Source organism: Aspergillus pseudodeflectus, assembly GCF_044049435.1.
Source record: "Aspergillus pseudodeflectus strain CBS 756.74 chromosome Unknown BJX68scaffold_33, whole genome shotgun sequence".
In the NCBI taxonomy this organism is placed as follows: domain Eukaryota; kingdom Fungi; phylum Ascomycota; class Eurotiomycetes; order Eurotiales; family Aspergillaceae; genus Aspergillus; species Aspergillus pseudodeflectus.
Genome location: NW_027263809.1, coordinates 262,115 through 284,489, shown reverse-complemented (window position 1 = coordinate 284,489; position 22,375 = coordinate 262,115). Strand labels below are relative to the sequence as shown.

General features: G+C 54.7%; 8 protein-coding genes across 8 annotated transcripts; 4 read left to right on the top strand and 4 right to left on the bottom strand.

Moving 5' to 3' along the window:
* Positions 1 to 1,718: 1,718 nt before the first annotated feature.
* Positions 1,719 to 3,305, bottom strand: BJX68DRAFT_256522 (uncharacterized protein; the record flags this gene model as incomplete). The annotated part of the gene is made up of 5 exons (XM_071043197.1): positions 1,719 to 2,036; positions 2,109 to 2,727; positions 2,781 to 2,945; positions 2,993 to 3,100; positions 3,247 to 3,305. 5 exons carry the CDS (start codon positions 3,303 to 3,305, stop codon positions 1,719 to 1,721), a joined length of 1,269 nt encoding a protein of 422 aa, XP_070897127.1.
* Positions 3,306 to 4,604: 1,299 nt separating this feature from the next.
* Positions 4,605 to 6,360, bottom strand: BJX68DRAFT_268777 (uncharacterized protein; the record flags this gene model as incomplete). The annotated part of the gene is made up of 5 exons (XM_071046174.1): positions 4,605 to 5,264; positions 5,347 to 5,460; positions 5,529 to 5,763; positions 5,833 to 6,143; positions 6,223 to 6,360. 5 exons carry the CDS (start codon positions 6,358 to 6,360, stop codon positions 4,605 to 4,607), a joined length of 1,458 nt encoding a protein of 485 aa, XP_070897126.1.
* A 1,061-nt stretch (positions 6,361 to 7,421) lies between these two features.
* BJX68DRAFT_277139 (flavin-binding monooxygenase-like protein) lies at positions 7,422 to 9,784 on the top strand (the record flags this gene model as incomplete). Its single annotated transcript, XM_071048268.1, has 2 exons — positions 7,422 to 7,793; positions 7,926 to 9,784. The coding sequence occupies exons 1-2, from the start codon at positions 7,742 to 7,744 to the stop codon at positions 9,782 to 9,784; spliced, it is 1,911 nt and encodes a 636-aa protein (XP_070897125.1). The 5' UTR covers positions 7,422 to 7,741.
* A 439-nt stretch (positions 9,785 to 10,223) lies between these two features.
* Positions 10,224 to 11,648, bottom strand: BJX68DRAFT_268775 (uncharacterized protein; the record flags this gene model as incomplete). The annotated part of the gene is made up of 3 exons (XM_071046173.1): positions 10,224 to 10,664; positions 10,786 to 10,956; positions 11,079 to 11,648. The coding sequence occupies 3 exons, from the start codon at positions 11,646 to 11,648 to the stop codon at positions 10,224 to 10,226; spliced, it is 1,182 nt and encodes a 393-aa protein (XP_070897124.1).
* A 339-nt stretch (positions 11,649 to 11,987) lies between these two features.
* On the bottom strand, positions 11,988 to 13,853 carry BJX68DRAFT_127828 (putative C2H2 finger domain protein). Its single transcript, XM_071036236.1, has 2 exons — positions 12,481 to 13,853; positions 11,988 to 12,423 (listed from the first exon to the last, which is right to left on the bottom strand). Exons 1-2 carry the CDS (start codon positions 13,627 to 13,629, stop codon positions 12,328 to 12,330), a joined length of 1,245 nt encoding a protein of 414 aa, XP_070897123.1. The 5' UTR covers positions 13,630 to 13,853; the 3' UTR covers positions 11,988 to 12,327.
* On the top strand, positions 13,854 to 14,736 carry BJX68DRAFT_127719 (uncharacterized protein). Its single transcript, XM_071036233.1, has one exon. It carries the CDS (start codon positions 14,078 to 14,080, stop codon positions 14,612 to 14,614), a length of 537 nt encoding a protein of 178 aa, XP_070897122.1. The 5' UTR covers positions 13,854 to 14,077; the 3' UTR covers positions 14,615 to 14,736.
* A 1,338-nt stretch (positions 14,737 to 16,074) lies between these two features.
* Positions 16,075 to 17,795, top strand: BJX68DRAFT_127803 (dienelactone hydrolase family protein). Its single transcript, XM_071036235.1, has 5 exons — positions 16,075 to 16,328; positions 16,393 to 16,497; positions 16,570 to 16,640; positions 16,702 to 16,749; positions 16,867 to 17,795. Exons 2-5 carry the CDS (start codon positions 16,469 to 16,471, stop codon positions 17,475 to 17,477), a joined length of 759 nt encoding a protein of 252 aa, XP_070897121.1. The 5' UTR covers positions 16,075 to 16,328; positions 16,393 to 16,468; the 3' UTR covers positions 17,478 to 17,795.
* On the top strand, positions 17,793 to 21,546 carry BJX68DRAFT_127757 (uncharacterized protein). Its single transcript, XM_071036234.1, has 2 exons — positions 17,793 to 18,304; positions 18,352 to 21,546. Exons 1-2 carry the CDS (start codon positions 18,113 to 18,115, stop codon positions 21,163 to 21,165), a joined length of 3,006 nt encoding a protein of 1,001 aa, XP_070897120.1. The 5' UTR covers positions 17,793 to 18,112; the 3' UTR covers positions 21,166 to 21,546.
* The last annotated feature ends 829 nt before the right edge of the window (positions 21,547 to 22,375 follow it).

Here is a 22,375-nt window from a genome sequence, read left to right as displayed (position 1 = left end):
TGGAAGCTACACCAGTCGCTCCTTCTCTGCGAGGACAAGCGCACTCGAGTTGCGGAAAGAAATTGACACCACAATGAGGCCTGTGCATGTTGAGCTTACGCTGCTAGATAGAATAGCCTGCCCATCAGGTCTGCGCTCGATTATCTTGCAACCGTGCCCCTAAATTCTTTATACAGTGTGCAGCTAGCACTCTCGCCATCTACTTCGGCTAGCCGCTGATACCATAATCTGTTTATCACTCTCTGCAGGTACTACTTTCTTGTCGGCAGACAGATACTCCCATCTCGGTCCCAAGACGCTTTTGAGCGGGAGTATTGTTATCCTCTAGCTGGGGCGGGGCGCAAGTCACTCTTGACTAGCTAACCCGTCCAACCGTGCGCAGGGCCTTCTTGACAAGGCAGCAAGGAAGTGGTGCAAGTGACTAGAATGTGCTCCGTGGAGAAAACATGTGGCAATGAGGCTGCATACGTCAGGAAGTCAGGAAGATGGGAAGGGTGAGGATGGCTCTCTGTCTCACATCAGCGCAGTCCGTTTCACAATCCACATCAAGGAATCCACATAAAGGGATGGGGACCAGTAGAAATCCGGTCTAACATCGAGCAACTGCGTGTGATAAGCAGCTGACATGCATTGCAGGACGCTGATGTGATATGATATAAGAGTCTGTAAAAGTTATGAGCTGCAGCGGAAGAGTCTCATGACGAAGTCTTGGAGGAAGAGTATGAAAGGCCGAAGGTCTGATACATCAAATGTCCTAGCAAATGACCGAGCTAAAGCCTTGAGAATTCAAGAAATAGCTAAACCAGGCGAGGAAATAGAGGTCCGTGGGTGATTACGGCAGATAGCATCCATATCCTAATAGTCCGCCACTGTAGAACTGCAGGGGTTGGATGAGAGGATGACGACCTCTACATGAGCGAATATGGAATCAGGTCTCGGTGAATTGAAGGCATGGAATAAGCAACCATATCTTGCTGCACTGTCATTGAATAGATTTGGAATACCCTTACTCGAAGGCTCTAATCTGAAGTTTTCTTATTCAATCACAATGATCTCATCCAAGGAGTGCGGCTCTTGGTCGGGCTGCAAAGACATAAGTAGGGCTGTTATGGTCCAGGTTTTCCCAACATATCTAGCAACCTAACATCCTATATTCCACCACAAGTAGCTCGCCTATCTCCATTGATCTTCTGTTGGTCGAACTTCCCCCTCCAACCAAATGCATCTTGTGTACATTCTCGCCTTGGCCTGGTTTCCCTTGACTTTGGCCATGCCAAAGGCCTCCATTCTCTTCCACCGCGTGGAATCAGGAGTGGCAGATGACTCGGATGCCTGTCAGCGTGCCTGCTTTCCCGAAATGCCTAATTGCCCGAATCTGGAACGCTGGGCCGCTGATTCAGAGGAGCCTCGTTGCCCTGAGATCGACTATACCAGTCTTCTGCGAGCGTCCTCTCAGCCTCAAGCGGCGCGCGGTTCGCAGGATCCGAAAGGATCTCGATCAGCGCAAGGGTGTCTGCCACGAAATGGTCCACGCGCTCCAGATATGTATCTTTGATGTAATTGTCACCCTGGCGGTAATAGCAGAGGAATTCATATCAATCACATGCTGGATCCCGCCCGCGCCAAGGCACAAGGGGGCAATGTTGTCAACGTGGATTGCCTTGTTATTGATATTACCATATTGTTCAGTCCCTTCATAGCTTTAGAATCACTATGTATCAAGATATATCCTCACAGTCCTGCATGGATTGCATGATTGACTTCCACAATCTGGAATCCGCAAGAAACACTCGTTCTTGAAATCTTGGCGAATTTGTGGTGTCATGCTGCGTCCCCCATTCTGATATAAGTGTTAATTTTTTGGCGATTGTATACCTTAGAGTTTTGTTGTCAAAATATTCCTGTTCATCCCTCTTGATTTGTGAAGTTGGCATATCATCTTGTTGAATCCTGCGATAAATTTGAGAAAAATGGTCCGAAGGCCGCTGTGCTAGCAGGTAATGTTCTAGGTCCTTTGAAGGACCATGAACAAAGTCCTAGGCTGTAGCAAAGAGGTTGTAGTCATCTAAAGAGTCAAGGCTGAGAAGCCGAGTTAGCCTCCAGGAGACTTGGCTGAAGCCTAGTAAATTTTGATATCTGTAAGCCAATGTCTTCTCAGAGAATTCGGGTATGGCAGAAAGGAAGCCACCGCTGAAGGGTTTATACAACTCTTGGCTGATTTCATCTCGTAACTGTGGCAAATCTGGGGGGGCCAACAGCATGAATTCGGGAACGGAAGAAGCGAAGCCCCAGTCGATAATGCAGGTGATGTTGAAGTCTTCATCCACATAGATGTTGTTGACGCTCAGGTCGGCGTGATAGAGGGGGAATGAGTTCGAGTTGTCTGTTGCGAGGCCAAGGCGTTGTATAAGCTCGCGCAGAGTGCTAGCCACAATAACATAGTCCAGTCTGTTCGTCGATGATTCAGTCTTGCAACCAACAGCCATAAAGTCGTTCCACAAGTCCACAGCCTGTATATATTCACTGTGGGTGTCATACTCGTTCTGCTTAGGGACTGGCGCCACAAAACAGTGATGAGACATATTCAAGGTTTCGGCGTGCTCTAAGAATGCTGAAACGGCGGAATTGTAGAATTTATTCTCGGAGTAAAAGGGCCCACGCGGGATATCCAGGAAAACCCGTTTATTAAACACATGACTGCGTGAGAGACATTCCGTAATCTGGAAACTCCCCCCCTTCCTTGGTCTTCGAGGAGGGAGCCGATCTTGCCAAATCGCAACTACGAGAGTTTCCAAGTAATAGCACTTAATTGAGACAGAATTTTGGCCTTGTCGCACAGATTCGATTCAGAGGGATTGGCTGGTGTCCAGAATTTTAAAAGTGGCACACCGCGAGGCTCACTCATGAGGATGAACGGAATTCTAATATCATTCTTTGATGTAGTACTATGGCGTGTTAGGAGTAGAGTAGTATAGATAGCACTACCTCATACCAATAGTCAAACAATTCTGGAGCCAGAATATCACTGTGAGCTCTTAGGTATAAGAGTGTTACTACCTCGCTCGCTAGTATCTTTCTGCCAATTTCGGACGGCATGGACCTTCGTTCATGTGGAGATTAAAATACCCACCTTATTCCATCATCAAAAGAATAAAAACCGCCCAGTTGAAACTTCCCGAGGCAGGACGTTGGTCTGGGCCACAGACACAGGAAGCACCTTGGCGCAGGTTGCTTGCTCAACGACACAATGCTTCAAGGTCAAAGTCGGCGTAGGTAAAGATTTCTGGTTTCTGGCTCCGGGACATGATAGGTTAGTTGGAAGGAGAAGGAGCAAAGAAAGGCCGTAGTTTAGTATTTAACGCTTCTTAACTCGAGATCGCCTAGCGGGGAAACCGATTTGGGTTCCTGTAAAGATACCAGGCATCAGGCGCCAATCCCATCGGTTTAGTATGTCCTTTATGCCTGACGAGAGAAGCGAGAAGCTCCCCCATTTACGGATCATCATCATCTTACACAGGGCGAGAACTAACAAGTATTCTTGGACCTTTATCAGATCGTCCTCTAAGAAGGCATAATCTAACCTTTTTCCTTCTCAAATTCGCACCAAACTGGTTTGGGAACAACCTGATGGGCTGCTTGTTAAGTAGTATAGTCAATTATTGGGATAGATAACCGACTAACCCATCTTCTGAGCAACATGGGAGAACAATTAAGACCTCAACAAGCAAGTGATCTGTTACTGCATGCATAACAACCCCGCTCTCTCCAGAAGCAGTCGCCGCAACCCTCACCGGGACCGATTTTGAGTCCGATCTCAGGAGGTCAGCCAGGTCAGCAGGAGATAAGTTATGGTGCCTCCTGGCCATCTTTAGTAATCATCTAAAAAGAGTTAAAGACGACGTCGTGATGTCCGGGGAACTAGAATCTGATCAACCTCGCACAACACAGTCAAAACCTCCATCCCCCTCCCACCCCCGGCTTTCTTCTGCCTCGGAGAATAACTCATCCCTTTCTCGAAGCTCCACGTCATCCAGACGCGATCCACTCGGTGATTATAGCTTGGGGAGATAAGCTCCATCCCCGAGGGTTGTGCGACTGTGCAACATCACCCTTGCATGGGATGATGGGACCTGTAGGTACCCAAGTTCCTTTGAGGTTCGGATTCTTGTACAACTTGGATTTACAGCAGGGGACGTAGGTACCTTCAAAGGGGTTTGTGGGGCAAATTAAATGTATGTACTCAATTCCAAATCTCACATCGCATATCACAAGTCACAAAGCCGGGAATAGTATACATTTTGGCCGCAGTTTGCGCTGGACATGCTTATGCTTGACTTGGACGGACCCGTCTATGGTCTACGGAGGAGGCTGTCGTCACATTTGCTGTATTGGAGTGAGATAGATCTACCTGGTATTCATGTCTCTTGCGTTGTTCCAGTAGGAATTCTCTATATACATAACCCGATAACCCGATAACCACATTCTACATAGAAATTCTATAGCAGTGTCCGAAATCCCACAACAAGAGGTATAAAAATAGATACAACGAAAAGAACACCCCGTCAACCCTCCCCTCTTCACCGAGATAGCAGATCCTGGACGTATTATCCCCTCTCGATAATCGTCTCCCTGACAACCTTGATCCCCATCTCCAACTCCTCATCCTCATCACTCGCACTGCGCCCGCGACTCCGACTCAGACTCGTAACCGTCGCCTCGGCGCCGCCGTCGTCTTTATACCCCGTAAACACCCTGCCGCCGTTTGCATTCAAACTCCCACTCCGGTCCCTGGAGTCCGGCGACAGAGGTGACACAGGCAGCGGATGCATCTCGAGGATCCCAACCTCGTCGCCCGCCCGACTTCCTCCACTCCCACTGCCACTGCGACCACTTCCTCTACTGGCACTCCCACTCCCACCCCTCGTCAAAGTAACCGTCCCGGTCAGCGTCCCCTCATCATCCCGCCACTGACTCTCCGGCAGGGAAAGCGGATGCCGGAACCGCCTCTTCTTCGAAACCTGGGTACTATCCTTACTCTTCCCGTGTACTTTCAGATCCTCGCCGTCCGAGAGTGGGTAGCTCTGCGAGCGAGTTCGAGTTCGGGTCCGCGAGCGCGTCGACGCGCGAGTTGTAATGTAGAGTCCCGCGCGCTTGGCGAGGCGCCGGAAGAACGGATAGATCATGGGCGCGTTGCCGATTATCACGGCGACGAAGGTTTCCCGGCACGCCCAGGAGCCCGCTTGTTGGGCGCCGTTTGCGCCGGCCTGTGCCCGGTTATTAATATTGTGTTTTGGGGCGGGGAGTATGTGGGAGAGGATGTGGGAGGGGAGAAGAAGTGAGACGTACAGTGACGATGAGCACGCAACGCAGGATACCAGCGGCCATGACGAAGATCCCACCGGAGAAGAGGATAAGCAACTCGAGTTTCTCGCGGAGGGGGAGGCGCGCTTTGAAGAGGATCTATCCACGTCACAAACCGTTAGACCACGCTCTCCAGTCACATGGTAAGTATAGGAGAATCCACTTACCGGCGTCGGAATCGAAATCAAATAAACATCCGTGGCAACATTCAACGTGACTGTAACATAGACATCGATCTTGGATACGGCCGGCTGGCAGTAATTGCCCGGGTCCGGGTGGATCTGCCAGTTCTTCTGGATCGGGTGGCAGCCGAAGAGGATGGAGCAGATGACGGCGATGTAGGTGGCGCCGATGAGGGCGTATGCGATTTTGACGCGGAGGTGCATGTTTATGAGGCCGGCCCTGTATATCGGTGGATAGACTGGTTAGATTTGGAGGAATTCTTGGGGATAGAAGGGTATAGTCGTGAACGTATGCGCATCGCTCATCCATCCATCCATCCATCCCAAAACAATCATCTCAAAGGAAAGGACGAAGGAGCAGGAGATCACCCACGTAAGCCTCGAATAGAACACGGCCATGCACGCCTTCAGCAACCATAAGAGCGTCGTATACAGCGACCAGCCAACGATCTGCGTCTTGGACCCTCCCACGCGCCAGGCATACTCTTGCGAGAGCGGGTCGAGTTCTGCGCGCTGGGCGTCGGTCATGGCGTTATTCGCGAGCCCGCGCCACCAGGCGCCGACGCTGTAGGCGGCGCCGGTTTCGAGGCCGTAGACTACCTATACCGTACTTTGGTTAGTTGGGGATTGGCAGGATGAGGATGAGGATGAGGAGAGTAGAGACGGGGAAGCGACGTACCCCGGCCAGTGGCATGAGATAATCATCGAGCTGGAAATTCTTGGGCCCCGCGACGGTCCATCTTGCGGCAATGCGGACTGTGATGGCGATGATGGCGAGGGCGAGGAGGGTGAATGCTTCGATCTCAAAGGATGACATGGTGGGAGAGTTGCTTGGGCAGGGTAGATTCTCCCCTCCAGAGGAGAACTAGAGTAAACAGGACTGGACTAGACGGGGTGGCGTAGCGTGGCACACGGTCGAATTTACAAGAAGTGAAATGGGCGTCTCCAGAGATACATATGGGCAGGCCGTCCCTTACGTTGTTATGTAGTCTTCTCTTCCCACTGCACTCTCCACATGGCACTTGCACTTGCGTCGGAACGGGATGTATACTGGAGGTACATACGTATGTAGCAGGTAGGAAATGAGTCTCCTGAAGAAATTTACACATCGCAAACGCTCCATATCTGGTGTATCCATCAGTTCCCCATCGACGATCACTAGCTTTGACCAGACCAGACCAGAGATAATAAAATGGGATCCATCATTCTGCACAGAAGTTTCGACCGTTGAGACTTGAGTCCACTGCGTTCCCGGTTCTAACCTGTGAACTAGACAAGTGCAGAAGTCTAACAGTGAAGGTCGTTTCTTAACGCAGTTAGTGGGAGGAGAAAGTGGGCAGCGATCGGCGGTGCTTTTGACAGGTTGACAGGTAAAAGTCCAGAGGGTCTCCGACCAGCAAATCCGCAGGCTCTTCTGGCCAGGAAAGTGCAGCAACAAACTTCCAAACCAAGCCGGGCCATGCAAGCACTACTGTATTCCTGCGCGCGATTCCAAATCGTCCGAATCGCGCGATCGTACAAATCACATTGAATCCTTGTGCGACTAGCGCCTGCCAAGGCGCGGTCAGATCTATATCACACAGTCTCGATCTATAATTGATCACCCATGACACCTCACAGGCAGGAGTCGTGTAGCCAAGGGGAAAGCGACGAACAGTGCGCTGGGCAAGTCTGTCCGAGATGATCATGCAGGTCTATCCGTTATCTCTGGGCTAGTCTAGTCTAACTCTAGTAACTATCATCGTACTAATCTCCGTGAGGGCGGGGAATGTTAAATGGGTGAAACAAGTGGAGTGGGCAACGGGTTGGCTGCCTCGCCTGCGTATGCGGTCCGCAGAATAATGGAGACACTCGACAGTCACTAACTTTGAGTTGCCTCCATTCCACTCCTCGCGCGACGCATTCTGCACCGCCGACGAGGGTCGAAGCTCCGCACATGACAATTCCTTCCACTTGCAGCTGCAGATGGATCTGTCAGTGATATATATTCACCCATGGGCCGTCTAACGGGCTGCTGCATCCATTCTTTGTCTGGGGTTCCCTGCTGCTTGTTTCCTTGAGGCCAGGGATTGAGCACGCATACGGATACTCGCGCATATTGCCTGGTCTTGTCGCTGCATCACTTTCTCTTTCTCGTTTCTCTCTCTGCGTTTCCAACTGCACTGCACTGCAAGTGCACACACACACACATCTCCATCATGGCCGACAAGTCCGAGATTGAGAGTCTCGATCTTGTAGTCATTGGCGCTGGTACTTTCTCCCTCCCATCCCTTCCCAAACCCTATCCACATTCCCCCCTCCCTCCCCTCCTCACCCCTCCACTACCTCACCTCACTCACCACACCTCCCCAAATCCATCCCCCAATTAACTAACAAACCCAGGCTGGTCTGGCCTCGCCGCCCTAAAAACATATCGGCAAATCCACCCGAGCGCATCAACATGCCTCGTCGAAAGCGCCTCGTCCGTCGGCGGCGTCTGGGCGCGCGACCGGCTGTGGGACGGCCTCAAGGCGAACAACATGCGCGGCACATACGAGTACTCGGATTTCCCCATGGATGATTCGTTTGGTGTCAAGGAGGGCGAACATATCCCGGGCCATGTTGTGCTGGCGTATTTGGAGAGGTATGTAGAGCATTTTGGGCTCGGGGGTGCGATTCGGTTAGGGGCGAGGGTGGGGGTTGTTGAGCATGTGGAGGGGATTGAGTTTCCGTGGCGGATCACGTATACGCTCTCCAGCTTTTCAGAAGGAGAATCCTCGACGGAGACAAAAGTATTGCGCACGCGCAAACTCATCCTCGCAACGGGGCTGACATCCCAACCCTACCTCCCGCACATTCCCGGCCAAGAGAAATTCAACGCCCCCGTCCTGCACACCAGCTCGATGCCGCAATACCACAAGTCCGTGGTCACAAACCCCTCGAGCCGGATCGCCATCTACGGCGCGACAAAGTCCGCCTGGGACGCCGTGTACGCGGCCGCCACCGCAGGCGCCTCCGTCGACTGGATCATCCGCGACAACGGGCATGGGCCCGTGTGGATGAGTCCCGCGTACGTGACGCCGCTGAAGCGGTGGCTTGAGAAGCTGACTGCGACGAGGCTGCTGCAGTGGTTCAGCCCGTGTATCTGGAACGAGCCTGTTGCGGATGGCGGGGCGCGGGTGAGGGGGTTCTTGCACGGGACGTGGGCGGGGAGGAAGATTGTGGATGCGTTCTGGGGCGTGTTGAGGAACGACGTCGAGACGCTGAATCGGTTCGACGCGCATCCCGAGACGAAGAAGCTCAAGCCCTGGATTTCGCCGTTCTGGGTCGCGAGCGGATTGAGTATCCTCAACTATCCGACGGATTTCTTTGATCTCGTCACCAAGACGAACAAAGTGCGCATCCATACGGACCACATCACGTCTCTCGATGCGGATGGGACCATCCACCTCGCGAACTCGCCGCCGCTGTTGAACATTGACGCGCTCATCGTGGCTTCGGGCTGGAAACCCACGCCGGAGATCGAGTTCCGGCCCGCAACGCTTCCCTCCGAACTAGGCTTCCCCTCCGCGCCGGATCCGCTCCCTGCGTCACTCGTGGCAGCGGCAGACGAGGAGATTCTCCGCCGGTTTCCGAGACTGAAGACGCGGCCCGTCGTGGATCGTCCGGCGCCGTATACACCACTCGCACAGGACGCGCAGAGCGAGGCGCAGGCGCTGCATCCGTACCGGCTCACCCGGTTCATCGTCCCCGTGGGGAAACTGGCGCAAGAGCGCAGCATCGCGTTTGTCGGCGTGCCCATGACGATCAACACGTCTCTGATTGCCCAGACGCAGGCGCTCTGGGTCACGGCGTTCTTCTCGAACCGCCTCTCGCTCGACAACACGGTGACGGAGACGTGTCCAGGGGACGTGGCGTCTCTCCTTGCGAAAACGACTGCATCCACCTCGCCATCTACATCTCCCTGCGAATCCACCCCTACACAAGCAGAAGCAAACATCCTCTGGGAAACAGCCCTGCACACCCAGTTCGGGGTGCACCGATACCCCGGCGGGCTCGGCAAACGGAATCCCGATTTCGTCTTTGACGCAATTCCCTATGTCGATGTTCTGCTGAAGGATTTGGGGGTCAGTGGCGTGAGGAAAGAAGGGAGTGGGTGGAAGCGGTTTGTTGAGCCGTGTGGGGTTGAGGATTATAGGGGCGTCCTGGGCGAGTGGATTGCCAACGAGGGGCTGCAATTGGGGCAAGAAAGGGTTTACTAGGGTGTCGAGGTGGCATGGGTATACTCAACCGTATGGGGCTGATGGACGAGATGATGGATGTTACTGCTGGAGGGGTTTTGTTTACGATGCTGATATCTACCATGTGCTTGTCTTGTTTGTCATACCCGATTATTTCGCTTATTCCATTCTGATCTACTCTCATTTCTTCTATCCTATCATCCTGCCGGAGTGTGTCGGTACCCGGGACGCGGATGCGTAACTAGTCCAGTAACCACAGTTCGGAACTCAGCCCTGGAGTACTCGTACCAGTTAACCTTTCACAAACTCATACGCATCCCAGACAGTGAACCAAGAATCCATCAGGAACTACTCCTCCTAGCACAAGCCATCCCACCCATCGCAGTCCCCTAATCCTAATCCCCTAACCCCAAGCTCCGCAGGCGTACCCCATCCCCCAACAGCTAGACAATAGGTGTGCTCAATACTCAAACCTCTCAAACATCGCAACCCCCTCCTCATCAACCGCACTCTCCCCCTCCCCCACCGTCCCCCGCGCCCTCCCATTCCAGCGCACATACCCGCCCTCGCGACCCGCCCCGCCCCCGCCGCCGCGCTCCTCGACATCCGTCGCAACGCTCAGTCTCGCCCCGGGGACCGACACCGCGAACCCGCTGACGAGCCCGCCCTCGGTCTGTTCGCGGGAGGGCTCGATGGTCACGCTGTTCGAGGCGCAGCCGGCCGTTACGGGTTCGCCGTCGCGGGCGATGGAGGAGGAGACCAGGGTCGTGGGGGTGTCGTTGGGGGAGGAGGGGGAGTGCAGGGGGGTGTAGGCGAGCCAGGAGATGGAGTGCAGGCCGAGGTGTGCGCGGCCGCGGGTTAGGGATTTTGTGGTCTGCGTGAAGGGGCGGTTGCTCCAGATCTGGTTTATGTTAGCTTCGGGGTTGCGAGGGTATATACTCTACGCTGTGTATGCAGGGTAGAGAGGTAGAGTAGAGGATATAGCAGGGTAGGAGAGGTAAATAGGAAGGTACAGTACAGACCTTGTCATGCGACCCATACCCATCAAACCGCAGCCTCGTCCCGTTGACATCCACGTCGACGCTCGCAATCGCATCGGGCATGACGCTGACCCAGCCGAGCCCCTTCTCGCCGAGGCCGAGGGATGTGCTAAAGTTGTTTGGGATCGAGCAGTGCGAGTGCGAGGGTGCAATCTGCGCAGCTGATTAGCATTCTCATTCCTCCAGTGGATGGATCCCTCAAGTGCGCAGTATCAAGAAGAAAGAAGTCCAGACGGAAAGGGAAGGGAAGGGATTACAGAGGGATGGATCTATACCTTCTCATAACTGATCCTCCCCAGCACCCTCAACGGCGCAAGCCCATCCCTCGCCTCGGTGCGATTCACCTCAATCTCCACCTCGTACCCTTCCTCAGACCCCATCCACCCACCCCCGCCATGCCAGATGGCAATACTCGAGTCCCCGCTGCCACTCATCCTCGCCGTCTCAACAGGGACCGCCACCGAAAGCCTCCGGCCATCCTCAAAGGTCGCCCAGATGTGCGCCCACAGCGCGCCGTTGTTCGACTGCGACCCGTTTCCGGGCACCGGCTCGATGTGCGTCGTGTTTGGGAGGGAGAGCGGGTAGCCCACGGGGCCGGCGGTGGAAAAGGTGACGGCGAGGGAGACGTTGGGGTTTTCGATTGCAATTGCGTCAAAGGTCCACCAGTCAAAGGTGGAGGCGTTGGCGTGCGACAGTTTGGGCGCGTCCAGGTCGGATTGGTTGAGGCTGGGGGTGAGATAGTCGGCGGTGATGGGGCCGGTGTGGAGGGTTGGGGAGAGGGTGACGGCGTAGCGGGCGCTGGAGAGCGTGGCGGCTGCCGCCAGGAGGACGAGTGGTTTGAGCATGCTAAAGAGAACTCCAAGGCTGCTGCTTGCTTGGCTTGTCTGTGGGAGGAAATAGAAGTTTAGATGGTGGTGAAGTGATGAATGACAGGCTATATATCTCGCTCAACGCCAGAAAAGACAAAATAGAGTAGATAAATGTCGCGCAGGAGTCATACACAAAACAGCAACAGTGACACTGACACAAACCCAAAATGCCAGTGCGGCTACAGATACAACTCTGAACGAGAGGACACCGCAAACACCAGCCCTAAAGGTGATCTTGTAATCCCGCGACGTTCCACGTGTGGAATCAATCAATCAATCAACGTCGTCTCGAGTGCCAGAGAAAGAATACTATAACGCCGAACAAACATGCCATGAGAAGCGGCCGAAACACCATCCCGTCCTGCCTGTCTTTCCTGTTCCCTTTCCTTCTTCCATCCAAACTCCTTGGTATTCGTTTCCGTCCAAGTGCAATTTCTCCCTTGTCTCCGTCGTTCTGTCGTTCCTCTCGTCTATCCAGTGCGTGTGGAAGGGTGCGACCTTGGTCATCGTGTGCGGCGGTCGTCGTGCGCGGTCTCGGCGGTCTCGGAGTGGCTTTCGGAGTTTCCTCGCGGCGGCTCGCGGCGGCCTCCCGAGGGTCGTGCTTGCTTGCCGGCGGCAGCGGCCAGGTTTGCTCGCTGCAGCGCCGTTTCGGATACTAGTTCTCGCTCGCTGCGTCGCCCTTGTCCTCCTCCTTGATCGGTCTCGCCTCGTCCGGCTCTCCACTCCCACACCCCTTGACCAGTCGATGTCGCTGCACGACGAGTTAGCATGAAACACCTCCATTCACCAGAAGCAATCAAACGCATACCTTGAGTGCATCCTTGCGCGAGAAACTCTTGTCACAGTTGCTGCAGGGATACGGCTTGACAGACAGATGGATCCGCCTGTGTCGCTTGAGATCATGATTCCGGTTGAAGCTCTGCGGGCACTGGTCGCACTTGAACGGGCGGTCATTCGTCGGTCCGCCCGCGTGGCCCGGATGCGGCGGGTGGTGACCCCCATACATCTGCTGCATGCTGGCCACATGCCCGCTGTTGAAGCCTGGGAGGAGCCCCGACTGCAGAGACGGTCCCAAGAGCGACATTTGCCCGCCGGGGCTATGGACATTCGACATGATGGGCCCGGGCATCGCCGGGAGCGAATATGAGGGGAACGGCGGTGGGCGTTGGTAGTTGAGATGCGGCGGCGGTGGATTTGACGCGACGCGTGAAGGTGGGTGGTGCATTGCGAGCGGTGGTGGCGGTGGTGCTCCGTACGGATGGTACGCTCCTCCTGAGGGGCTCGACAGCTGCGGCACGGCGCCGTAGGCCGGTGCAGACGAGGACTTGGCCAGGTACGGATCGTTCGAGGGGAGCGACGGATGCGATGGGTGGGGAGAAGCGCCCAGCATGGAGTGTCCCATGGCCGGATGCGCCGGCGGAGCGGAACCGCCCAACTGCTGGTGAAAGGGAGGCAGCTGGTGCATGTCGTACGCGGAAGGGATCGTGTTGTCGGCGCCGGGGGTCGAGGTCGCCGGATTTCGATGGATCGACGGGTTGAACGAGGGCGAGAACGGATCTCGATTGGAATAGGACGAGGCGAGGCCTGGCGTCCACGACGGTTGGCGGCCCGAGGAGCCGCTATATGAACCTGGGTTCGCCCAATATGAAGTCAATTCGGGAGAAGCCGAAACAGGCGTACTGCTTGCTACCGCGCTGGACGTGGTCGCGGTGAGAGCGGCCACCGTTGCGGTCGATGCCGCCGCCGCCGCAGCCGCGAGACTCTCGGTTCCCTGCGTCGTCTGCGTGATGAGGTTGCTGACACTGGAATTTGGCGGAGGGAGATGCGGGTGATTTAAGGGATGCGATTGCAGCGGGTACTTGATGGGCGGGGGCAGCTCAAAGGTGGGCAGCTGGGCGGCAGCAGGACGACGGGCAGTGAGCGGCTGGGGGGCATGAGGCTCCAGGGCCGTCCCCATCCCCGGGGTGATGGCAAGAGTCGCCAGGTTTGCGTTGGCCGGTGCAGGTGGTCCCGGAGCGACGGTCAAGGGCAAGGCTGAAGAAGGAAGCGTCGGGTGTGTCGGGGGATACGCAAACTGCTCGGCTCCCAGCGGCAGCGACCAGTATCGATTCCCAGGCAGGGCGCCAGTCAGGTCAGGAGGATCCAGCGCGAGGGGGATCGCAGAGCGCGACCTCTGAGAGCAGTAATGGATCGGCCGGGAGGAGAAGCAGTGGCACTACTAGACATAATCCCACGCGGGGAGTGGTACAGGGACGTGCAGGACTGGCTGGGCTGGACTGTGTGGTCGGTGGACCAGGGCGGGCTGGGCTGGCTGAAAGAAAAAGGTCGGGAGAATCAGGACAAAGGCATGGCCTGGGGTGAGGGAGCGCGGGTCTCGCGTCTGCTCAGAGCTCAGTCAGACATCCATGGGTCATGATCTCAGGGAAGGAGCGAGAGAGGAGCGGGAGCAAAAGAGGCAGAAGCGGGCAAATACGAGGCGAGAGGCAGCTGTGCGCGCGATTATATCTCGAGATTCCAGCAGAGTCTGTCGAGGCCTGGCCAACGCGGGGGTGAAAAAGCAGGAAGAAAAAGGAGGAAGGGAGCGAAAGAAGGAAAAAGAAACGAGGCGAGCTAAGGAGTCGGCTTCGATAGTCTGGATTCCGGCCTACAGTAATAATAGTGATTATTCTCATTATCCTTTCAGAACTGTTTTAGTCTTCACCTGTCCGCTGTTGATGAATGTTCAGACCCTTTCCAGAGCAACCAACGGTGATCAGCTCGGCAACGTGGTTGACAGGGAAGACCAAGTCCCACCGTTCAACGTAGTTGGAGATCGTCTACGCCCCAGATATCTTTCCCAGATCGATGATTCACTGCAAAACACTAACCCTCCCACCCTCGACGCAGAGGCACGCGAAAAAGCAACCTGGAACCAGCTTCCCTTGCGTCGCGCGGCTGCATGACAGCTCTGCGCTGAGTCTGGGAACAGGTCAAGATCGATCAGACAACACCAGCCTTGGCGAGAACCTTTTTGCCAGGCTCGTATCCAGTGGCACGGACAGAGGTCGAATGCCATTCATTAATATCCGGGCCATTCCACACTGTCCAAAGCAAGCGAGAGGTTGGGAGCGCTTGTCTTGTCTGGTCACCTGCCAAAAGTCCCTCCAAATCACCCCGTCAGGTGTTCTGGCCCGCCGGCTACGAGAAAACAGCCAATCAACAGCTGTATAGCCCCACTTGGTTCCTTGTTCACTTTTCCTGATTGGTCCTCGTGCATTATTGTGTCTCGGTCGGAAAAATGCGGGCCTCTCACAAATTGAGTCTTTTCACCTGCTGCTCAAGGGATCTGACCGAGTTCACCAGGCGCCCGCCGCAAGCCTGGAGGCTTCACTCGAAACCCTCGCTTCCGCCGGCCCAGCCTGTCGGTACGGTGGGTCGTGGGTGGCGGCCATGACAGCTCTGCTTCAAAACAGACGGCCAGAAACACACTCTGGAGCGAGATCGGACCAGTCACCTTGGAGCAACCAACCCCCAAGAAACAAAGAGCTTCCGACGCCTAAACTTGCCCAAACCCCAAGCCTGAGCAGGAAGCTGACCAGTCCAGCCCCTCGCTAGCTCAAAGTTTCTCCGGCTCAATTGATTATGCTGTCTTTGATTGTGATGTTCGATTCGTGTAGCAGCATCGCAGGGGAGAAAAGGAGGTCTTCAGCCAGCCCACGCTTGGGCATGCGGAGCTGTCAACTCCGGCCGGCAAGACAAGAGTCCCTTTCTGAATTCTGAACTCTGTCGAGAGGACCTCCTGATTAACCTCTCATTTCCAAAGTCTCACTCTCATTTCTGCAAAAAGTCAGTTCGGGCGGATGGACCATTTTTGGTCCAACGCAAAGACATTCCTACGGATCATAGAATCCTAGGTCCATCCATGATCCAATATCCAATATCCAAGATCCATCCATCTGCGCGGTCTAGACTCTTGCACCGGAATTCGCCAACGAGCCTGGAGTCTGGACTCCACGGACCTCCTGCATTCTTCAGCGTTGATCAAGCAGTGATGGCGCCCGTGGCTGCGCTGTCGTGGCGTCTCCTATTGTAGTCTATTCGCGCGCACCAGGAAGTCTATTCGACATTGGCTCACTCTATTCAATCTGCCCAAGTCGGCACACAACGGTCGTGCCGCCTCCCCCCGTCCGCCATCGCCGTCAGGGTCTGCGCCGTGCGCCTGCGCCTGGCGCCCATGCGGCACTGCCCCCGTTGGAGCCTTGCTTGCTGGGCAGCACTACTAGTGCCTGGCTGTGCCGAGGATAGATTTCGGCCGGATACAGGTCATATATGTAGACTATCGATCGACCACTGATCAGTCAATCAGTCCGATACCTGACTGTCGCACGATATCTGAAACAGATGCGTAGGAAACACTTTCGGGAGCCAACCGGTTACTCAGTGAGCAACACAGCCAGGATCAAGTCGCAGTCTCATAACCGAAGACGCCGAGATGACGTCGACGCGCGGGGTCGCTGGCTCACCACCTCTCACTCCAGCTTGAACTCTCCAACTCCCTCTCCTCCCAACCATTCCTCAACCATCTCTTCTCGAAACTAGTCTCGTTAATTGTACGTCTATTTACACTTCCATCTCCAATTCTAATGCTCTCGCGCCAGCTTCTAACCTACCCGCTCCGTAGGTCCGCCGTCCTTAGCTCAGGATTAGTAGTACTTTCGCTGAGACAACCCCGCCTGCCGAGCTCCCCGTTCCAATCGACAACACAACAGCTCCAATTCCGAATTAATCATCGGCAGATTCACTGCTCGTCCGCGGCCATGTCTGGTGTTAGCAAGGCTTGTTGCACGTAAGACCCCTTCACCGAGTCGCTTGGCGTTTTCTGGAGATTGCGAGATCGCTGACGCTGGTGTTGGTCTAGTATTCCCCCCATCATCGCCAAGGACTATCAGCCCAAGGGCGAGTACAAGACTATCAATGGCTTGAAGACATGTACGTCCTCCATCTTCAGAGTTGGTTTCTGGTCTACGCAGTCTAACAAGAACAAAACCAGACGTCACCGGCCCCGCCGACGCAACAAAGGCCATCCTCGTCATCTACGGTACGTACCTCCTCCTCCTCCTCCTCCTCCTCCTCTCTCCTCTCATAGCTCCCCAGAGCAAACAAACCCACCTTGACCAACTGAAACACATTCTCGCATACTGATAAGAGTGGCCAGACATCTTCGGCTTCTTCCCCCAGACCCTGCAAGGCGCCGACATCCTCTCCTCGTCGTCGTCGCAAAAATACCGCGTCTTCATCCCCGACTTCTTCGAGGGCGAACCCGCAGACATCACCTGGTTCCCGCCCAAGACCGACGAGCACAAGGCGAAGCTAGGGAATTTCTTCAACACAAAGGCTGCGCCGCCCGCGACGCTCTCCAAGATCCCGGGCGTCGTTTCCGAGGCGAATCGTCTTGCGCCCGGAGGGTCCAAGTTCGAGTCGTGGTCCATTCTGGGATACTGCTGGGGCGGCAAGATTACGGTGCTTTCGGCGGGCGAACAGAATACGACGTTCAAGGCGGCTGTGCAGTGTCACCCGGCCATGCTGGATCCGAAGGATGCGCTTGGGGTCAGTGTGCCCATGGCGCTGTTGGCGTCCAAGGATGAAAAGCCCGAGGATGTTAGTGCCTTTGCGGCGAATCTGAATGTGCCCAACTATGTCGAGACGTTCCCGGATCAGATCCATGGGTGGATGGCTGCGAGATCGAACTTGGAGGATGAAAAGGTGCGCAAGGAGTATGAGCGGGGGTATCGCACTGCGCTGGACTTTTTGCAGAAGCATGCGTAGGCGCGTGGCTTTTTAGTCGAGTCTATGCTCTACTGTACATACTGTTGCGTCTCCATCACAAGCAGCTTCTCAACTGATGATTTCCAACGAGAGGGCAAATCCTAGCTATCATGTGTAGGTTCAAATAAGGACGTTACATAATAAAGCATAGTTGAAGTCTAAACTCCTACCCTTCACCGGTCTATCATACTCGATAGCTCACGAGAAATTAGACCTTCGATTGTCCGCAAAGTCAACTAAAAAGTCAACGAGTTGGCTTCGGCTACAAACCCAGGAGTCAGCATCAACATTAACCACGCCCCTGGTGACCGTTGAAAAGCATACTGAGACGTCAACGCTCCGCACCGTACCGTTCGGATCCGTGTGCCGTGCGTTTAAAACCTTAACCTTGGGGAAACCCGTGCATACTCCGAAGTAATCTGTTATCGTGGCCTCCCAGGGTAGGCCGATGTCCGTTTCGCCTCCACAAAATCACAGACGTCACCACAAGTCAATGACACCTCGGGAAACCTACCAATCCTACCTCAACATCAGCTGAGCCGCCAAAAGCTCGAGCCGGAGCAAACAAAGATCTTCTGACAACATAGTCGCAATCATATCATTCATCTTACCGAGGTGAGAGTGTTTGAGAAACGATGTCGGCTTTTTTCGGGCGTCGTCATTCCATTGCGGCGGGGTCGCCTGCGGCAGACGATGCTTTGCCTGCGCGGATGCTACCCAGGCGGTCGTCAGCGCCGAGTATTCAAGGGCAGGATAGACGGTTTCAGGCGAAGATTCGCAGTTTCTTTCGTCGGCATCGATGGTCTTCGGAGGATTCCAGTGCTTCGGTGAGTCTTATCCCGCGGTACCACCAAGCCACATCTGATCTCGAAAGGAACATGTCTCGCCAGCTAGGTCACCCCAACCAAGCCGTTCGCAAAGCCCAACCCGCCGTGATAGCGCACAACATCGCAAGCGCGACTCGGATATAAGCAGCGAGGGGTGCGCCGAGTACGAACTGACGAGAAACGACATCGAGGTGATTTTCTCTGGGGCACCGTACTTTCTCCTAGAGAAAGGAAAGCAGGGATTCTGGTATCCGCACGTCATCTTTCCATTCGACGACCATGACCCCACGATACAAAGCCTGTGGGACAGGCGCGCCCTCCCATATCCCTCGTACACCGTCAGCACACTTCATGCGCATCTTCCGATCCCAGGCGACTGGATGATTGAAGGGGACACACCAGTGCAGCTGGACAGCTGGACACACAGGGAGTCACCGAAAAGAGCGAGCCTGGACTTGGGTATGTTTGAGGTCCCAAACATGCTTTCGAGCAACGGCAAGGAGCCAGGATCGGTCGGCTTGCATTATTTCCTCGAGCTTCCGGTGGCAGACGCCATTCGCTTCACGGGCCCGCCGCGGGCAAGCGCAGAGGCCGACTTCAAGAGACTCTCAAATATGCCCGCCATGGAAGCATACGAGTTGATGGAGCACCATAGCCTCCCGTATGCTCTCTGCGAGGATGGAACCGTACACGACCGAAAGAAACTCCTGCTTGACGGCCCAATTGCCTGGAAGAGGATTGGTGTTCGGGACATCGATATGCAAAGGCTGGTGACGCGTCTACAGACGCTGAAGGAACTCCGCCATGAAATATTGCACGGCCACACGACGAAAACGATCCTTGACTTGGAAGGAATCCTGGATCTGTTCAGCGGACTCTTCAACAACTTCCTCTATCGACCACCTCGCTTCATGACGGTAGAGGGCGAAGATCCGCACTCTATTCAATCGCAAATAAAGGCTCTGGCCATCGTATTGGCCACGCCGGGCGCGTGGTTCGACTTCAGTCTGCCCGAGTGGCGTCTGCGTATTGGACAAATCATATGGGAAGCGGCACCGCATGGCGACGGCGACTTTCTAGACCCGACAAAATGCGAAAAGCCGTGGGCTTTTTCTTCCTTGGAACGCAAGTGGTTTCTCGTTCAAATGGTGCTCGCCGCTGAGTTACTCTTGCGTTTAGATGCAACAGTCAGGTTGGGCCTTCTAGGCGACTCGGAGGATCTGCAAATCTCAAGAAGAGATATTCAGGACTTTCGGCGGCTCCAGACTCCAAAGGTCAACTGGGACATGGTCGCGGTGCGTCGATTCATGGACAGCTTCTGCTTCTGTTACAGGCCTTTACAACCTCGGGAAGCAGCCATGCAACCGAAAGCGGGTACGCAAAACGAAAAGCAGCACCACTTTTTCTTCAAGAATTCGCATAAACTATCAGACACAACAAAGGCGCATGAATCGGCCTGGGCATGTGAGTTGATACCAGACCATGTCGACCGGCAACTCAAGGGATTGTTGCTCTTTGCGGATAACATCGGATGGCCAAATATGACAGGACTGAAGGAACACTTTCAGGACATTGGTCAAAATGGTAGGTCCCGGGCAGTAAGAGACGCCTATAATCGACCAATACCGGAAAGTGCCCCATTTGGTGACGGAGATGAGTTGGAAAACAGCATGTATAGCAGAAGTTCATCATATCGACCTCTGATACTTCAGCCTCCCGTGGGCGATCAAGATTCCATATTGGATGGCTGGGTGACGCGAGCATGGCTTTCTGGTCTCGTACTCCCGGGCGAAAGCATCAACCATTTGCTCATGTCGAGCATCTTAGAGAACGACGTCGAAGCCATTACCAAGCTCGGGCGGGTTGCCAACATGTACGGAGGATTTTCGTATCGCGAAAGGAGCTGGTGGAGCCAGGAGTGCGTTGTTGGTCGAGTCCTCTCACCTCTTCAGGGAACAAACACATGCATGGGATGGATAGCGAGTGACGTGCTGCCGAAGGACACTCAAACATCGGAGTTGCTGAAAGACATGTGGTTTGAGGTCATTTCTTCAGACCCTCCAGCCTGTCCAGGAGGGCCTCGTATCAAGCAGGGGAAGAAGATTTCTCTCAAGTCGACACCGCTAGGGTTGGGAGACCTCACCAGTGGAGCGTTTTCACTACCCTTTGACGATCCCCAAGACCGAAGATCGAAAGCAAAGGTCGACTTTCATAGTCTGATGTTTGACGTCAAACAGAATGGGAGCGAGCAACAGCAGGCGGATGGCAACCGCCCACTTAAAGCTCAGAAAGCAACCATGGTGTTCACCATAAGAACAGGGAAGCGACGAACACTCAATACCGTTTCATTTCCGCTCGTATACAACGTCCGGTTCATTTCATCCCAAGAATGTCGTCCTCCAAGCAGGCTAATGCTTTACTCGACGCCAGACGCAAAGAGGAAGAGTTCTTCAGCCTCATCCAGCCCAATCCGGCGCAAGCATTTGCCGCGACTGCCTGGACATCCTCTTCACAGTTCATACACTTACAGAATGGTCAACATCGACTCATTGCCGGAACTTGCAAGTTCCGAGAGCCGATTGGCGAGACTAGACCTACATCGAGCGGTTATTTGGCATGACATCATGGTCATCGATGCACGTGGCGGCCCCGAGCAGGAAGCGTTCGCAAGAGCGTGGTGCTCCTCAGTCGGGTACCACGCAGTCGTCGGTCGGGTGGGTAGAACCTGCTTAGCGTGCTGCGTCCGGGAAGCCCGTGCTGTCAAAGTCCGGGTGGTAATCCGAGTGGGCGACGGGAGCCCGGGTCATGCGTTTTCCAAGGTCAACCGCAGAGCCAGCGTGTCTTGCATAGGAAAGCAGTAGGCACGAATCATCCAGCCTGATCCGTCACGGCCTTCATGGGGCTTATAGCATACAACTCCGTGGATAGTTTCACATAGAAATTCTTCCATGCAATGTTCGAGTCATGGCCACCTTGGCACCTGGGATATAGTCCGGAGTAGTTTTATCGAACCAAGAGGTTACCCCACAATCTCGGTGTCACCCATCGTGGCCCCGAACCAGGATACCCACACTCAGTCGGTAGAGGTAACCGACTAGCCTTGGTCGGCTCGGCCACCGAAATAGGGAAACCCGTGGATCCCATCAGAGCAAATGCACATGCCTTCAATGTGGACTATCAGCTATACGTCGTGTTGTATACCCTCCAGGGCAGGTCAGTTATCAACCGGAGAGCAACCAGGTTAGGCAGGCCAAACCGCAGGAAGGGACGCGTAAGGTTTCTTGGATGACAGCATAGGGAGTGGATCACCACATGGAGACGACGATGGTGAAACAGGCCGGAGATGCCGGGCTGAGGGAGCGAACCAGGAAGTTGCAAGGTGTCACTGCGGTGGATGTTGTCGGACAGAAGAGACAAAGGGAAAGTGTTGGCAAAGCGAGGGCGGACGACAGCGGCAGAATCGGTCGCTGGCTGAGAAAAGCCCCGGGCATTTCGGACAGCGCCTGAAACAGGAAACGGCTGCGAGATGAAGGATTTGCCAGCGTTCGCTGCGAGGTCGCCTCTGGTGCTGCTGCTCCGATAGACAACGGAGATTATTTGCTCAATTCGGAGCCTGGGAAATTATGCTTGCCTGGTCGTGTTATCAGATTCCTGCAATTGTTCGACTGTCGACCCACAAGCCCACAACCGTTGACAAGGCACCGAGGCCAAACACGCCACGAATACCAAGAATCGACTACTCCGAAGTACGAACGATCGAGGAAAGCTCAAATCCCATCGTACGGATTACTCAGTGGTTGGTTCCCACCTCAGCTCGGAAATCCATTGCTGCTCACGATGATAGCGACGATCTTCTCGAACCCCCGTGTTTGTCGCCTGTCGCTCGGGCGCATCTGTCACGAAGACAGGGAGCCACAGAAATACCAACGTGACAAGAACTCTGAAGATTGCCGACCAGGTTCAACGGACTTTGCTTTTTCGGTCCCGGTGTTTGCTTTTCTTGAGATCGGGCTTCCGAAGATCGCATGAACTGTTGAGAATATGGATCCTAGGTCGTTCGAGAACATGAGG

Coding starts and splice junctions, on each gene's coding strand:
- BJX68DRAFT_127828 (XM_071036236.1), bottom strand. CDS start 13,629: ATGGGGACGGCCCTGGAGCCTCATGCCCCCCAGCCGCTCACTGCCCGT. Junction 12,424..12,480: donor CGCGCAAGGATGCACTCAAG/GTATGCGTTTGA, acceptor CTCGTCGTGCAG/CGACATCGACTGGTCAAGGG.
- BJX68DRAFT_127803 (XM_071036235.1), top strand. CDS start 16,469: ATGTCTGGTGTTAGCAAGGCTTGTTGCAC. Junction 16,498..16,569: donor GTTAGCAAGGCTTGTTGCAC/GTAAGACCCCTT, acceptor GTGTTGGTCTAG/TATTCCCCCCATCATCGCCA. Junction 16,641..16,701: donor TATCAATGGCTTGAAGACAT/GTACGTCCTCCA, acceptor GAACAAAACCAG/ACGTCACCGGCCCCGCCGAC.
- BJX68DRAFT_127757 (XM_071036234.1), top strand. CDS start 18,113: ATGTCGGCTTTTTTCGGGCGTCGTCATTCCATTGCGGCGGGGTCGCCT. Junction 18,305..18,351: donor CGGAGGATTCCAGTGCTTCG/GTGAGTCTTATC, acceptor TGATCTCGAAAG/GAACATGTCTCGCCAGCTAG.
- BJX68DRAFT_127719 (XM_071036233.1), top strand. CDS start 14,078: ATGGGTCATGATCTCAGGGAAGGAGCGAGAGAGGAGCGGGAGCAAAAG.